We start from the raw sequence: 17,932 nt of genomic DNA, 5'->3' as shown, positions 1-17,932 counted from the left end.
CTGGGGGACTCCAGCACCCAGGGTGCACCGGAACGCCACGCGGCCGCCGGCCTATCGCAGCCGCTGCGTGAAGTTGCTAGTAGCTAGGGCTCGCGAGACGTGGAGGAAGCATGCTCCGTCCGCGATGCTCAGGTATAGAGTTGCAGGCTGGCGTGTCCTTAGTGCGTGACGGTTGGATTTCTTTTTGCTAGCCGCTCCTGCTGCAGAAGCAGTGGCTTTCGCTGTCTTTTACAGCGGCTCCGGAGCGTTTTCTGATGGGATTTGGTAGCGATAGACAGAATCTCAGGATCGTTTAGGTTGGAAAAGACCTTTAAGATCATCGAGCCCAACCGTTAACACTGCCAGCTCCACCACTAAACCATGTCTCTTAAGCGCCAGATCTACACGACTTTGAAACACCTTCAGGGGTGGTGGCTCCACTACGTGCCTGGGCAGCCTGTTCCGGTGCTTGACAACCCTTTCAGAGAAGAAATCTTTCCTAATCCCCAACCTAAACCTCCCCAGGCACATCGTGAAACCATTTCCTCTTGTCCTATCAATTGTTATTTGAGAGAACAGACTGACACCTACCTCTCTACCTCAGCTACCTCCTTTCGGGTAGCTGTAGAAAGCAATAAGGTCTAGGCCTCCTTTTCTCCAGAGTAAATTTCTGGCAGCCGTTTCTGTAGTGTGTGGCTCTTGTGTGTGTTTTCTTCATAGCTCCTCTTTCAGAGTACACGAGTTAAAAACCAGCCACTGAGTGTGTTTAGAAACTTTACCAAAGTGTATCCAGAAGGTTTTACTGCACAGAAATACATATTGAGGAACCTGTGTGCCTCCTGAAAAGTTCTGACAAATAAGTGCAAGTTAAAATCGTTTTAATTTTAGAGGCATTTCTTTATAACACATTCTGTCTTGTGCCAAGAGAAAAATCTGCATTTAGGATTGGGTTTTTTTCAGCAAATATGTGTTTATAAAAGTTAAATATTACAAGATTTCTAATAATAAAGTGTCTGAAAATTGACTGGAGATCAATTCTGGTTTTCTGTCTTATTTTGAGGTGTTTTAAATAAAAGTTTTTATACTCAAGAGACAGCAAGTTACAAATCATGTAGACTGAAGTATCAATAAAAGAAAAAATGTGAACAGTAGGTCTCTGCCTTTATTAAAACCCATCATCGTATCACACATTTCTCTAATACAAAGTCTTAAACTCTTTAACAAAGAAGAAAAGTGCTTCCTAAGTGCTTAGTGAAATAGGGCACAGACTTGTAGGATGCTGCTGCCATGCAAATTACAAATTATATTCAAGACTGAAGAGTGGTGATTGCAAAGTCCAAAATTTGCAATGTTGTTAAATGCCAGAATAATGCTTATTTGTGTGTGCACGGATAGAGTCTTTAATGAAATTGCAGCATACTCTTTTCTCTCAACAGCATGTTATGTCATTCAAAGTGCAGGACCAACAGTGAATGAACAGCTGTTTCATATTTACATTTGTCCTTGTTGTTTCATATATATCTTATGCTTTCATTACTTCATAGCATTTAATCCTTGTATTGAAATCAGGAATTATTTCTAAAACTCTAGCATTCTGGAAATCTATCAACATTACAAAAAACAAAACAACCAGAAATGAACGTGCTTTACAAAAGAGCCAGTTCATATAATCTCCATCTTACTAAGTAGAAGAATGGAAGTATAGAGATATTTTCAAGTGACAGTAGTATTTACATATGTATTTTTTAAGAGTGGCAGTCCAATTGCCCTGAATACATAATTATCCATTCTCTCCTTGCAGTCCCTTTTGCCACTCCCTGTCATTAAACTTTTCTGACATTATATGGCTATGATCAAAGTCTACTGAAAATACACAGCTGAAAATACACAACTAATAAGACCAGTTTTACCAGTGAAAAATACAGAAATTAGGGAATAAATCCAAGGAGATAATGCTTCTTAAAGCAGCTGAAAACGTGTCTGACATATGAAAGAGTACATTTTACTATCTGAGTAGTAGTTGGGAACAGAATAAAGAAATACGCTATCACTGGAAAAAAATAGCCCATTTAGTCCTTGTATTCCTTCCCCCACAGCAGCTACAGAAGATGCTGTAGGCAGAGTTTGGCCTCTTTTTGTCATCTCTGCCCTTTGCAGTCTTCCAGCATCCACAGTGTTACACTAGGGACATAAAAATTTCTAAGCACAGATCTTTAAAACTTGATAGTCCATGTTCTCCAGCCGTATGATTACATGGAGCAGAACAGTCTTTGATATTACATATTTGTTATTATTGTGGAAAGACCAGCTAGACTTTGAGCCATCCATATTTGTCATACTGATGCTTGCAAAAAGTTGTATTCTGTCCCCTCTCTAGTCCAGCCTTTGCATGTAATATCCTGAAAAAAGGACCATTTAAAACTGCCCACTTACATTTCAACAAATCAGCCAAGATGAACCCAATTAAGTGATAATATTTTTCAAATCTTACAGCCTTCAGTACGCACATCTGCATTGTAGATATACCTAATTCTTTATGTAATATCCCATACTTAATTAATCTTATCTTGATCAATAGATATTAAAATGTGTTTATTTATACACAAAATTAATATCATGGTTCATGCCTATATTGACTTCAAATAATTAATACAATTCTTACCAAAGCTTTCCTTCTTTCCATAAGTAGACATGAAGTAATCGTTTTAAAATAGTTAGCAAAACTTTAAATATTTGCCAATATAAGACTGTATATAGAGTGCATGCATTTGCTGTAGAGCAGTGTTACATAAAGAGTACATACTGCATTAGCAGATAATACCATCTGTTCGTGCAAAAGAAAGGTGTTTTCTTCCGTCCTTATTCTCAATTCTTTTTCTTTCTGAAACCTGCCAAATATGTGCTGCTTGTAGGAAATTAGTGATAGTACCTCAGTAAATAATTTTTCCTAATTAATAGTCAGGTCCTACAAAGATTAGAAATCAATGTAATCGGGCCCATGCAGGATTTGACCCTAAGTCTTATTGGCAACCTCCAGTGTTTTATTCCGCTTTTGACACTCCAAGTTTATCTGTGGATGGATCTGCTTCTTCTAAGACTGCGAATTCTTGCTCTATAACTGGCTTCAATATTTTCTCGATTTGTGTAAGTCTTTTTTTCAGTTTCTGTTGTGCAGCTTCATACTCAGCCAACAACCTGGCAAACTTTGTTTGCAATCTGTCCATCGCTCCTTCCATGTAGGTGACCTTCTCTTCCAGATCTTTAGGGTCACTTCCTAAATTTGCAACTTCAATATCCAGCAACCCATCTTTCATTAGGATTTGCTTGCCTTTTTCTTCCAGCATTGCCTTTGCATCTGGATATTCTGTTAAAGCCTCCATGAGGTCATCTTTAGACAGACAAAACAAGTCCGAGTATCCAATACTTCTAATATTGGCTGTTCTTCGATTGCCAGCTTTGCTACCTTTGATATTAAGAATGCTGATTTCTCCAAAATAGCTGCCATCACTTAGGACCACAAATTGGGTCATTCCATCATCAGCGACTACTGCCAGCTTGCCTTCTTTGATAATGTACATCTCTCGTCCAATATCTCCTTTTCTGCAAATATAATCTCCAGGACTGTATACTTGCGGCTGGAGTTTCAAAACTAGTTCAACCAACAGACCAGCCTCACAGTCTGCAAAAATCCGAACTTTTTTCAATGTTTCTAGGTGAACATTAATTGCAATCTCTGCTCTTAGTTTATCTGGCAGATACTTCAAGACTTCCCTTTCATCCACAGCCTTTTTGTTTGTCCACAGGTAGTCAAACCACTTTATAACTCTTTTTTCCATGTCTTTACTGACATTCCGAAAGTGCATATACTGCTTGATAGCATCAATCCTTGCTTGAAACTCTGCCCTGGCAGCATTCATGTTGGAGATCATAGAGCCCACGTTACCAACAATGGTAGCGAAAATCAATACTCCAACCAAGAAGTCAACAACCACGAAGAAATACTCAGAATCTCTTACAGGAGGTGGTGTTTCACCGATAGTAGTCAGGGTCAGTGTTGACCAGTAGAGACTGTAGACGTACTTCCTAGTCAGACGGGCAAATTCAGGATCAGAGATGTTGGGGTAGACCCATGTGTCAGTCCCAAATCCAATGGCTTTTGAGATCGAGTAGTATACACAGGCATTCCAGTGAATAATAATTACAATGTACATGACAAGGTTAGAGATCCTGAAGATGTTTGGGTAGTTTGTCCTTGTTTCTGTTCGCTGGAAGAATTCAAACATCCGAGCTACTCTGAGTAGTCTGTTTATTCTTAATTCTGGGTAGTTCAGTCCTAATTTAAAGTATAAGAGATCAGTTGGTATGATTGACAGAAAATCTAATTTGAATTGAAATGAGGTTTTATATTTCTCTTGAAGCTTTTCTTCTTCTTTCACCAGAAGACCTTGCTCCAGGTAACCTAAAATCAAATTTTAAATAATAAAAAACGTTATGACTTTAACTTTGTTATGTTTAATGTCAATCCAGATCTACTTTGAAAAATATCTTGGGTGCAAGTTCCAGATGATACATAACTTCTTTTACTTTTTAATAAGCAATTTCTTACTTCCAAATATTCAACTTAGTGCTATATGGTTCAGTTTAAGCTAAATTCTACAGCTTTGAAAATTAAACATTTCTAGCTTTGAGTCTTTCCCTCCACTTTTTCACTGTGGTGAACATTTGAAAAAAAACCAACCCCCCTAAAACCCCACAGGCTATAGGAAGGGTGGTTAATGAGGGAAAAGAGTTTGAACATGGGAATTTCAGGTCCATATTGAGTGTCTCTACTCAATAACTCTGAATGTAGGGTAAGATTTTAAAAGAAACAGTTGCAGCTGAAGTTAATTGGATGTCTAGCTTGCTCAATGGTCTTGAAAATCAAGCAAACACTTGAATCTCTGTAAATACAAAATCCAGATTTAGGTGCTAATTTTTCAGAATCCCTGATCGTTACTTGGCCACAATGCATGTTTAATTTGTCTTGACACAAACATATGAAGAGCAATAATTAATCACTGAGTACACCTACCTGTTCTTGTCCGTACAAACATGTCAGCAATATAGATGGCATCAGAAACATAATCAATAATAAACCATGCTACTAAGTAGTCGTGCTGAAGCTCATCAAAACAGGCTCTGAATAGGAAAAGACAAAAGTAAATTAACATGAAATGAAAATTAAAAACTTGCATGAAATCAGTGATGAATAAAATATTTTTTATTTATTTAGGGACATTACAATTTGCCAGAAGTTTTATATAGTCATTAAAGGAGTGCATCACCTAGCAATAATCATGGTCCAGTTGTACATGACAGGCATTGTGATGCAAAACAACCAGTTGTAATACATATTTCCTGCTGGATCAATAATAAAAATATCTTTCTTCTTCCTAAGGGATAGACAGGAAAAAAAAGGAGATGTAATGAGAGGCTTAAAATACACATTACAGTTTTTGAGGAATGAAGCATTCCAGAAATTGTTATTAATTAAAATCAGTGGTCTTCATTGAAGTTGCTTGAATGCATTGAGAACATGAAGTTAAGTGTGAGTTGGGATGCAAACTTTAGAATCTAAATTTTGCTGAGAAAAATCAGCTTGACAGTCCTGCTTCAGTTTGTAGTGGAGCATGTAATTTCAACCTCTTAACATTAGTTTATTTCCTACCCAATCAACTATCTTGTCTGATAGTTGATTTGGTAGTCTTTCAAAAGGTAGCATTATTATGTGATTACTGATATTTAAATGAGACAAATCATGCCTTTGTCACTGAGAAAAGTCTAACTCTGAGAAAGATGAAACACTGGCATAGTATCAGTAAAGAAACCAAAGAATGTAAAATCATACAGCACAAGCTCCTACTACAGTATTTTAAGTTTGTCTTCTTCGGCCGGAGAATTATGAAATTTCCAAGCAAAGGTAAAGCAAAAACTTTTAGATCATAGGAGAGTTTACTTGTAGGTGCCCTTATGTGCAGAACAAATTGATTTACACTGTCCCATCTTTTGCTGCAGGGTGTTATCCAAAAAATACTGGATAAACAGAATCCAAAGGAGATTTTTCTTGATTATTTTTTTCAGATCAGTTCTATGCATGCATATTTCTGTTGTCCATATATGAAGTTAAGTCAGAACAGCTCTACTCTAGAGAGAATAACTGCAGTCTGTACACTCATTCACTGGAGTGTAAACTTCTTGTTTACAGGATGTCCATGAACTTATTCAGTTTTACATCAAAAGCAATTTCATTAGTCTAACATAGCAGGACCTAAATTAAAAATACTTACGCTTCTTTATTTTCTTTCTTCTTGGACTTATCTTTATTTCTGTTTTTCTCCTTTTTTTCCTTGTTCTTTTGTGTTTCTCCATCCTTTCTTTTTTCTGTCTTCCTAAGAAATAGATTTACATTTTCAGTTGTTACAGACTAAGCAAAAACATATTTGGACAGAAATTAAATGTCACAGAAGTAGTAGTACTACTACTTTTTGTCTTACCTCTTTTCTTTCTTTTTCTTCTCTTCTCTAAGGAAAAAGAAACAGTAGGCTCATGGGATTCACATAGCCATTGCTTTCACATTCATTTATTAGAATCATCTGAACTCAGTAAGGATAAATTATACTTAGGTGTTCGGACTTCAAAACCTATTTTGCTTATTGTATTCATATAGAAGTACTTTTAATGTAAATTAATAGATATAATGCCAATATCTTTAGTATTAAGAATGTTTATCATAATTGATGTGCATGAAATTCAAAGGAACATATAGTCTTTTTCAGGACTGCTTGAATGACGTATCTATTTACAAAGAAATTATTAGATATATAATACTTTTTCATTGCTGCTTGAACAACTGATATTGCAATACTCTCATCTTATGAAATGGCAAAGATGATACTTACTCGTCTTTATTACTATTGTTGTTAATATTGTAGTGTGCAAATGCACCAGGTAGATACCATTGCCTAGGGAACAGCAAAACAACATAGTTAATATGGTATCTGGTGAAAAAGGCATTTAATCTAAATTGTCACAATTTAAATCATGGCCTAAGTTATCTAAGGAAATTGAAAGAGCACAGATTTTAGTGCCCTAAATATTTACAATAATCAATATGTCACAATCTTAAAAACTTATTTTTTTAATAAAAGGTGAAGAAAATTAGATGATGGCAAGTATCTGTGCTCAGTTAATAGCATGCAAATTATCAAAGAAAAAACCAACAGACACAAAATGGTAAATTCGACATACCTGTTTTCCCTTTTGTTCATCAGTCCAGGGTCCTCACTTGTGTCTTGCACTACCACACTGGGAACAATTGTGTGGGAGTGGTGGGTCTCAATCACTCCGACCTTCATGGTCAAGTTTGTCTTACCTTGGGAAATTGAGGAAGACTGATTTTAAAAAGAATCAAGTCATTTCACAACTGGCAAAAGTAACAAGCAGGTTTGGGTTTGTTGGGTTTTTTTCCTTAAGATGAATTTTTTATATTCTTGCTTCTCCCAAAACCAACAGTAGCATTTCCAGTTTCCTCTCTATCACGACATTTCCACCAGACAAGAAAGAGCACTGTGCCTCATTGTACTGAATGACCAGAAAACTGCTGCTAACAAGAATATTCAACACCTCTTTCTTTTCAAGGAAGCATTAATTTAGGTCTTTCTCCTGAGCTTAATCACGTACTTAGAAAATATTTAGACAACTGTGTTTGAAGTGCCTACTGCTGTTTCATTTGGTTTTGAACAGAAGGCTAATAATTTATTATATCAGGATGAATACATAGATTCATGCACAGGTGACATCCTGAAAACCAGACTAGGTAGCATCCATGTCTGACATCTGAGAGTTATACCCTGTTGAGAGCAAAAAATAGGTTCTGTAACTAGAAATTTAAAGGCTGAGGTAGTAGGGTTTCCTTACTGACATAGCAAGTCAGACGTAAATGCCTAAATGGAAATGTTAGTGGCTGTTTGTGGCTGTTTTGTTCATCTCAACATTAAAAAAAATGAAAATGTAGCGTGCATAACTTCTGCTCTCCCTTTTTGCCGCAATTCTTACACTTTTCTCAGGTATATCTCATCATCACTGAGACTGGCAACTCTTTGGGCATGAATTGTGTCTACAAGTGTGATCTGCTCTTGACAGGGCCATAAAACAGGTGCTATCCACTGCAGCAACAATATCCCTTCACATGTGAAATCAGAGTATAGAGATGTCTGTAAGCCATAAACTGACAGATGAGTGGCTGTACCACTGATAAGTGAGGTCAATGGCCATAGAATGAATCAGTCTTAAAGAAAGTACTTCCATTCTGTAATGAAGCACACTCCAAAGGAAAAGCAGGATGATCCAGCTGCCACATTACTGCCAGATTTACCTGGCTTTCCTTATTAGTCAACGAAACTAAAAATATTTCTATATAGGGAATAGGAGAGAAAACCCGTGTTTCCAGCTGCCATCAGACATGAATGACACATGGTGCAAAAAATAATGCAACAATATACAACATTCAATGAAACAGAAAGATAAAGATTGAAGAATAAGATATGTTCTTCCACAAAGAGTCCTAAATGTAGTCCAACATTGATGGTCAGGCTTTAAATGCTTAAGAGCAAGGATCAGGTCTAAGATGTCACATAAAAAGATTCTAAGTTTCTAAGACTTAGTTAAAAAATAGGTTAGATTCACTGGGAGCCTAAAATCTGTAATAGTGTTTCTACTGACTTACTCCAAGGATAAATTGTGTTTGAAATTGTGGAGATTGAAAGTATGCCAGGTTGAATTAAGGAGCTTTATGTCTGCTTACAGGTGCTCTGAAAGCTCTGCTAATGCTAGCACAAAAAATTCCATCCTGATTTAACCTATATCCTCCACAGAGCCACACTGCGGTCCACCCAGCTCACAAATAATGGTGCAAAATGAAGCCGTGTCCAACCACTTCCAATCACTCAGCACCAGACACATGCAAATGTATCAATCTCAAGTGAAATCATTCCTCCAACAGAGTGGGCTCTAAATGAGCCAGTTCACATGAGGACTTCCAGTACCAGCATAGGCACCCATTTTTCACGTTTAGCTTTGCTCTTTGAGTCTTCTTTAGAAGCTCCTTCAAGAGCAAAGAAAACCCTTCTTTGACTTTGTGTTATCCAGATATACTGATTTGCAGGTGTAGTAGAGGTTAAAGACAATGAGAAGTGTGGTAAAATAGAACATGTACAAAAATCCAGACCCATCCAAAGTATGTAGTCTGGAGATTGGGAAAAAAATCGGTATCCTCTGCATTCCCCTGTTTTCACATAAAGAGATTTTTCTGTGCAAGTCAACAAATTCGTCTGGCTTCCTCCAGTGCAAGTTGAACAGACACAGTAATTGCTCCTGGTTTGGGGATGGTGGTTACCTCATTACAGCATGTGTGTGACAAAACCCCAGCACTGGGAACAGTAGAAAATGACCTGTTAAACTCCATGGGTCCTTAATGCATTTTTAAATTGTATTATAGAGGATTTTCAAAGAATATTTCAGAGGGTTTTCACTAAATTGTATCACTACCATGTTTCCTATTCTGTAGTCATACAAGTTTTTCTTAAACTGATACATTGTCACAAATTGTTACACTGATTTTATTTTAATAGACCAATCCTAATTTCACATTATCCTATTTAGGTAGTAAGTCTGGAAGGCAATACAGATAAACGCTTGCTTTAGAGGTATTTTAGATTTTTATGGTACTGTTTTTCTTATATAATCTACAAATAATTTGATTTTACTAACTTGAATTTTTAAATGTGACTATTATGATAAACAACTGAGTGTTCAAACAGCATGACCTAAAAACTAACTATATTAATTACTGTAGATCAAAATATGTAGGGCTACGAGAAAACGAAGGCACTATTAACCCTTTACAGACTGTAGTGAATGAAAAATCAGCATCCATCTCTTCTGCTCTTTTATTTTACCTGTTTCTCACATTCTTACTGGTCTACCATATTCCCTTCTCTAGTCATTATTTTTGATAAAATGCAAAGAGAAAATGTTTTGAGTAAGGATATCCTGAAACAGAATTTGGCATCATATAAAGATTTCCCTTTACAAAAACAGAAAAACTCTTGATTAGCATTAAAATAAGCAGTGTGTTGCAGCAAATTCTCTCTTTTCTGACGTGCAAAAAGTCCTTAGCAGTTCTGCAATAAACAGTTTCAGTAGTGCACATGCTTACCTTGGCAACGTAATCTGCTGCTTCTAATAGTGATTTCAGTCCTTTAAATCAACCACGTTTCCTTACTACAGAAGCAGATCCATGATGAGAAGCTAAATATAATCAACATTTCATAAACAAATCCCTTATTGTTGAATTTAACAGCCAGTCCTGTATGCCGTTCTCTGAATTATTCCCAAGGAAGGACATGGATATTAGGGGAGGATTTCCTTGACCTAGTGATGGATTTTGAGATTTAGAGAGAGATGAAAGTGACAGTGGCAGTCACTATTATCCCTCACCTGAGCTTACTAGCCCTGCCTCCGTTTAAGGCTCAGGGCAAGGCCAGGGAGCAGGATTTTCTCTCTATTGTCCCCTACCCTCCCAGGGGAGGATTAAAAAAAAAGGGAATAGAGAAAAAGATGCTTCACACAAGGTTGGAAGTTAAGACTGTAACAAGTTTAATGAAAAACAACAGGAGAAAGGAAAAAGAGAATTAATAAGGGACAAAGGATATTTAACTATATACAAACCCCGAGCCCAGTAGCCCCGACTGGAAGTGTCCGAGCAGTGCCTTGTGGCCGCTGTGACTGCTGTGACTCGTCACCAGGGACCGAAGTGGTGCCGGGAGTGGATGGTGGTGGATGCTGCCGAACACGTGGAAATAAGCCCTGCCGTCCTGAGATGCGACAGGAAACCACCCAGGAAGCAGCCCAGGAAGCCAGGAAAAGCCCGCGAAAACCTCGGGCCTCCTTGGTTTTTTTAGACTGTGGCCGGAAAGGAGAGGGAACAGTACTGATCTCTGACTCCCCAGGGTCATACAGACACCACCTGTCCTTCCCTTTCAGGCTGTTAACCCTTAAACCATAACAGCCCTATCAACATGCACAAGAAGTGACAAATATTGGAGCATACTCTGTCTTGAAACTAAAAAAAATGTTACTGTAAGTGACTATATATTCAGTATTGTCTGCTGGCCCATTTTTTTAATATTGCAGATGCTTTTTTACTGTAGTAATGGGTCTTTAGTAGAATAAATAGAACACCATAATTACGTTTTCCTGATTGTTTTAGTCTGTTTATCATATTGCTGAATAGTAGGAAATACCATTTTAAACTACTGACAGTTCTTCACTAACATAACTTTTACATTCCTATTTTGAGGCTTTAAAAAGCCCATGAACTGTGGATATAAATTTCGTGGAAAATGCTATGATTATGAAGTTTTAAGACACTGAACTGATCTCCAGCTAAAGTTACTTAATTACTTTTTAACTTTGCTTCACAACAAACAGAATCGAGGAAAGCAGTCCAGCCACTAGGGCCCCAGGATTAAGACTGTTTCTTAACTAAGAGCAGGAGGAAGCAATGCCATTGGCAGCCATATGAACCAACATAAATCTTGCAGCCCAGGTGACTGAGTGGTCAGAAATCCAAAACAGCGCTCAGTATCACAGGTCATTCTCCTATCCCGAGAAACAAATTAGACCCATCTGCTTCTATGACTTTTCAATCCTGAAGACAATCACTCAGTTTTCTAGGGAAGAGAATACACATCTGAATTTTAAAGAATAAAAAGTATTTTAAAGAATAAAAGAAGTATTTTAAATAAAACAGTAGTGGGCAACAAGGAAACACATAACATTATGCCCGGTGGAAGCCAGCTATACAAATCTGCAGTAAGGTATCCAACATAAGAAATGGATGAAGAAGTGAATAATCTTCTAAGTTATTCCCTTTGTTTCACTGATGTCTTTGAAGGGCCGAAATACCACTCCTATTCTAAAATCATAGATGTGAAAGGAATCTTGGAAGGTCACTGCATCCAGTATTGAATCAGGATAATTTCTACCTTTTTCATTATCATGGGTTTTTGCTTGGTTTTCAGTCTGAAAGATCTCAATGTTCAATGCTGAGCAGTGATTTTTTGAGTGTGTGGTGACACTGAGTGTCTGGGGCATATGCCTTGTTGTGTGTCACACGAACATCAAACTAATTGTGAACTCCTCCTGCATTTGGTGCATATCTTCATACAAAAGTTTTAGATTAACAACTAAGCCAAGCAAGTCTATGCTGGGTCTCTCAAGCCAGTACGAACTACAAAAGATGTAGACTTTTTTACTCTGGTGGAGAACAGTTCTTTTAAAATAAGAAGTCCTGTAAAGCAACTCTAACTTAATTTTTCTTATCTGTTTTACAGTGGAGTTTTTCAAAGTTGTTCTCAAACAGAGGAAGATGAGTCCTACTGGCCCAGACCAAGTCCTTGTCTGACAGCATCTGGGAGCTCACTTATCTTCAGAGGGGTTTGCAGGAGCAGGACAAGTTCTGGGTGAGCTCAACACAGTGATCTCAGTTCTGCCCTTCTTTAAAAGCAAGTTACATAGTTGTCATTGACTTCATTGACAATTAGATTAGTTTAGCATCAACATTTTTTCACAAATGTTTTTCCTGTCATTCTGTATTCCAGTGAAGTAACCTTGACTGATGGGAGAATGACTGTACTAATGGATTATTGTTTTAATAGGCCATCTTTAATCTATTTTTGTATCTTGCTTTGTCATCATCTGTAATTCTTCTCAATCCTATTAAAGCTACCTCTAGTTTTAGACACCGATAACCAAAACACTATATACATTATACTTACTTATTTATTTATAAATAAGTACGTTTTAATGGCACAGCATTGCCTTTCAGCTTACTGTGTTGCAGCTGTGTACACAGATGGGTGTTTGGATTGGGACCACAGTTTTGGGAGGCTTATTTTCTGCAAACACTATTCTGTCTTTTCTAGAGCTGATGCGATTTCAGCAATGAATGTCATGTCAGAAGTGCTGTAGCTGAGAAGGGTCCCGGACTTCTGGCTTATTTATTATGCTTTTGTGTAGACTGGTGTTACTGGGAATTCAGTATCATGAAGCCCAATCAGCCCCAACGGCACTTGGTGACTGGAAAACCGTCAGCGCAAACAGTATCTCCACCAGTAGGTGGTACTGTATTTTTACTTTAGCGTTAAATGGGTGCTTGATGGAGAGGAAAGAAATAAAAGCAATTTATGATGTGTATTTGTGTATTAGATTTTCATATGCAAATGAGGATTAAAATGGGAAGCACTGGACAGGCTGCAAGCCTTCCGTGGGCATAAGAACCGTACAGCACCACACAGCATGATAAAAGACTATGTCAAAATCTTTTACCAACATCTTCCAGGTCCAGACCCTAGTTTTTGCATGAGTACTCTGAGCAGGGACTAACACTTCTGAAATGTCCATAGGCATGACAAGTGCTGTGCCTGGCCAAGCCCAGCAGCTATCTGTGTGTCCTGAGCTGAACCTGCAGTGAGGTCGTCCTTGTGCCACCCAGGTTGAGATGTCTCTTCTTCCAGCCTGGAACCTGCAAGGAGCAGAGGGACTGGCCCACCAGAAAACTCTCTGGAAAAAAGACAGAACTTCATTCAATCATATCATTGAGTTAAAGAGTAAGTGTGGTAGCTCTGAACAGTCAGGATTTCTGTGTAGCAGAATTTTATTTCAAGCTAAAATAACAAGAAATGTGATTTGGTTGCACAGATTAATGATGCTAAAATGTTTACACATGCAAAGGTTATTCAACTGAGATTAATTCTCCTTAAAAGAAAATCATTAATATATGATGATCTTATCTCTGATAAGAGTGGTAGAAAATGCACTACTTCAAATAGGTTTGATATACCTAGCCTTGGTTGTCTTTCATTCATTGAAGTAAAGTAGGAGTTAAGAAGGCATTACATGGGCTTTTTTAAGGCAACATGTATAGGATTAACCTATTCATAGCAAGTACAGCAATCTAATCATATTGAACTGCAATCTAGAGGCACCATTTGTTGTCTCAGTTGAAGTTAATTCCTTTACCTGTTGCTCCTGCAGGTCTGCACTAAATCACCAGCATTTGGGGCAGGTAAAGTTCCCATGTTCAGAGCTTCACTCTCAAATCTAGCTCAGTAATTTTTGTGTGGCTGCATGCCAGGACAGGTAATAAATCTGTCTGTAGCTGCTGTATTGAACAGAGCTCATGTTTGGACCCTGCTGAGTAGCAGTGACTGCAGGCAGAGAAGAGTAATGCAGAACTGGGAAGCTGAGCGATGACAGGACTTCAAAATGCCATAGGCAGCTTTCCTAAGTAATTATTAAAAAGGATAGATCTTGCTTCATGTCTGTATCTGGACTAGCTGCACTGTGAACAGTTTTTCTCACTGTAGTGAAACTCATTGTCACGATATTCAGTATTTACAATTACATAATTATGTACTGCAAAATAACACATATAAGGAACTTCATGTATATGAAAAAAATCCTCAACAAAATTTAGATAATTTATGACAAAGCCAAGAAATCACACAAACTTTGTTTTTGTTTTGTCATTCATGGCTAGCACAGAGACAACATAGGTTTTATTAAGGCACAAAAATGAAGTTTTCAGTTACTACTTTATTTATAAATGTAAAAGTATAAAGTTGGCCAGGTAGTCAGTGCTTTCATTCTTATTGAAAACCAACAATTAAAATCAGTGCCTAACAGTTTCAGCAAATCTTTCATTCATTGCATAAGTAACAGAATCTTAACATAACTTCTCTCTTGCATTTTCCATGCATTTAATGGAAAAAATTAGTAAAATAAAACAAAAAGGTATAGCAGGGATTCATAACATCCTTATTTCTCTTTTGGAGAAATGGAAACTGCCACAAAATTGCTTTGACTGTTACTACATGTGTATTGGTACTTCCCACACAAATAGGCTGACCTGTGCTTACTCATAGCTGGCATAGCTCCTCTGAAATGAGTGGAGCTGCACTGATTTGCATTAGCTGATGATCCAGTCATTGCTCTAAATCAGTCCTAGGTGCCATTTTGAATGGTAAGCTAGGATCTTTTTAATCTTCATGTCTGATGATAAGATTATATATCAAGACTTTATTTTCTTTCCCGTTTGACCTTTACATGTCATCCAAAATAAAGAAATGTATATAAATGTTGATAAATTACTTTTAGGTAGCTTCTTTTTTCCTGGCATTTTCTTAAAGTTATTTGAAACAAGTCGAGTTTGCAAAGTACTATGAATCATCAATGAATTATACTCACATGAAGCATACCCACTCTATTCTGTAATTATATTACAAAATGCAGGTTCTTTACATCTGCCCATTGGCTTGGATTGTTAGCTACAAGTTTTTTGTGACTTTGTCTCAGAAAAAAAGAGTTTCATAGTGATTTTGCAGTTTATTGCAGATTTAAAAACATGAAGCATAAGCTATATAAAGGTTTTCAACCAAGAAACAAGTAAGTGTATAGAATCATTTAGATTGGAAAAGACTCTTAAGATCATCAAGTCCAACCATCAACCTAGCACTGCCAGCTTCACCACTAACCCATGTCTGTCTCTAAGTGCCACATCTACTCATCTTTTAAATACCTGCAGGTATGCTGACTTCACCACTTCCCTGGGCAGTCTGTTCCAGTGCTTGACAACCCTTTCATGGAAGAAATATTTCCTAATCTAGTCCTAATATAATTCCAGTCTAAACCTCCCCTGGTGCAATTTGAGGCTGTTTCCTCTCCTCCTATATCAGTTGTTACCTGGGAGAAGAGACCAACCCTCACCTCACTAAAACCTCCTTTCAGGTAGTTGTAGAGAGCAATGAGATCTCCCCTCAGCCTCCTTTTCTCCAAGCTAGGCAGCTCCAGTTCCCTCAGCTGTTCCTCATAAGACTTGTTCTGTAGACCCTTCACCAGCTTTGTTGCTCTTGTTTGGACACACTCCAGCACCTCAATGTCCTTCTTGTAGTGAGGGGCCCAAAACACAGTATTTGAGGTGTGGCCTCACCAGTGCCAAGTACAGGGGAACAATCACTTCCCTGGTCCTGCTGGCTGCACTATTTCTGATACAAGCCAGGATGCTGTTAGCTTTCTTGGTTGCCTGGGCACCCTGTTGGCTCATGTTCAGCCAGCTGTTGACCAATCTGTATTTCAGATTAAATACTGTACTTATTAATTAAAAAGACACTGGCCCACTAAAGGAGCTGGCCTGTAGAGAGGCAGGTATGCAGAAGTGTTAACTGCATTGCTTGTCAGTATTCGTGTTCTGAGTGCCACACAGCAGTAAAGCCCTGACCAGCAGGTCAGCAAGAGCTGTACAGGGGAAGAGGTGGTCTTTGGCAGCTCACCCTCTCCCAGCCTCTCCGCTGCTTCAGCAGACCCTTGCAGATGCTAACACCTCCCTTCATCTCTGCAGATCTGCCAACTGAGTCACTTGCAAGATTGCCACTTCATGCGCCTCAGTCAAGTTTCAGGAAGCTGGAAAAACTGACACATTTTGACAGAAACAGAGGTGTGAACACATAGGGCTGACAAATCTGAGAGGGCACAGAACAAAAATAGAAGTTGGGAACAGTCTGCAGATGTGTATCTGTCCATATATCTGGTTTTATCCTATGGGCATGCTTATGTTGTACAAGAAGATGGAAGTTTGCTCCCAAGTTTTCAGATTGTGCTCCAAGATTTTAATTTAACTGTTTAAAATACTAATTAAAATTATTTCTCTTTTGTAGCAGTAATCTGTGTTTTAGAAGTGTTAAAAGAGAGAAGTCAAACTCTTTCTATAAGGCAGCCTGGACTTAGTTCAAGCTGCCTTCCACTTAAGTTTTTATAATGTAGATGTTGTAAAGATGAAGTAGATAGGGAATTAAATGTAAAAAAAAAACCCACCCAAATGCAATGTTCCTTTTCTCCTAACATACAGAGTGATATTTGTATAAAAAATAAACATAGAAATAAAAAAAATTAGAATAAGACATCAAAACTGATCTCTTGGTTTAAGCCCAGAGCTGCAAAGTCAAGAATGCCCAAGGCAGTGAAAACCGGATTACTTTGCTGATGCTTTCACCAGATTTCACCAGTCTGCAGTAGAAGTAATGAACTTTGCAAAACCAAGGATTGTTAATTTAGGTGCTGTGCTGCAAAGCATGGTTACAACTTTGCTGGATTCAAGCCAGCATGTCCCTGTGGTGCTCTGTGGAGGTGTGTTAGATCCTTGGGGAGCTCTTGTGCATGCTAGAGGTCCTCAGACTATTCCAGGAAGTTTACTGGGTAACCGTAGGTTAGCATGTAGTGGCTTCTTAAGCCATACATTTTGTAAATGTATTTCACTTAACCGTGCTAAAAAGGGCTTAGACTTCTACCTTGAAACTATTGATTGGGTAATAAAGATAATTGTTTCTTATGACACCCTGAAGCCTGTTCAACCAGGCTGGTAGTCATCCCAGGGTAAGTATCAGCAGACACTGCCCTAGTTCTGCGAAGCTGGGATGGTTTGGTTAGGGGGGTCCCTGCAGCAGCCCCAAACACCAGTGCTCAAGGCCAGTGCAGGCAGCCCATCACATATCTACATGGTTGTGCATTAAAACTGCTCACCCCTTCTCCCAGGTGTAAAGAGAAGGAAAATTAAATCAATAGAAACTTTCAACTTTCAGCAGACACAAATACTGTCCACGCACCCCAGAAGAGAGCTCTTTGCTTTGGATCAGCGTTCAGGTGGGGTCGCAGAAGTCCCCGGGTGAGAGGTCTGACTTTGTAACGATTTACACAAAATAAAAACCATTCGGGGTCATTCCTGGAGTCCTGCCTGCCCGTTCGCCGCCTGGACGCGCCCACGGGCGCGGCGGGGATGCCCTGTCCGGGGGCTGCGAGG

General features: G+C 38.3%; 1 protein-coding gene across 1 annotated transcript; it reads right to left on the bottom strand.

The window, feature by feature from the left end:
- Positions 1 to 3,020: 3,020 nt before the first annotated feature.
- On the bottom strand, positions 3,021 to 7,373 carry CNGA1 (cyclic nucleotide gated channel alpha 1). The gene is given in 7 exon segments (XM_010187531.1): positions 3,021 to 4,438; positions 5,051 to 5,157; positions 5,304 to 5,411; positions 6,306 to 6,407; positions 6,501 to 6,539; positions 6,918 to 6,984; positions 7,262 to 7,373. Coding segments are annotated over 7 exon segments (1,953 nt in total).
- Between the last annotated feature and the right edge of the window lie 10,559 nt (positions 7,374 to 17,932).

Source organism: Mesitornis unicolor, unplaced genomic scaffold (assembly GCF_000695765.1).
Source record: "Mesitornis unicolor isolate BGI_N332 unplaced genomic scaffold, ASM69576v1 scaffold38156, whole genome shotgun sequence".
Classification (NCBI taxonomy): domain Eukaryota; kingdom Metazoa; phylum Chordata; class Aves; order Mesitornithiformes; family Mesitornithidae; genus Mesitornis; species Mesitornis unicolor.
The sequence above is the reverse complement of the archived record's forward strand: the minus strand, read 5'-3'. Positions and strand labels throughout refer to the sequence as shown.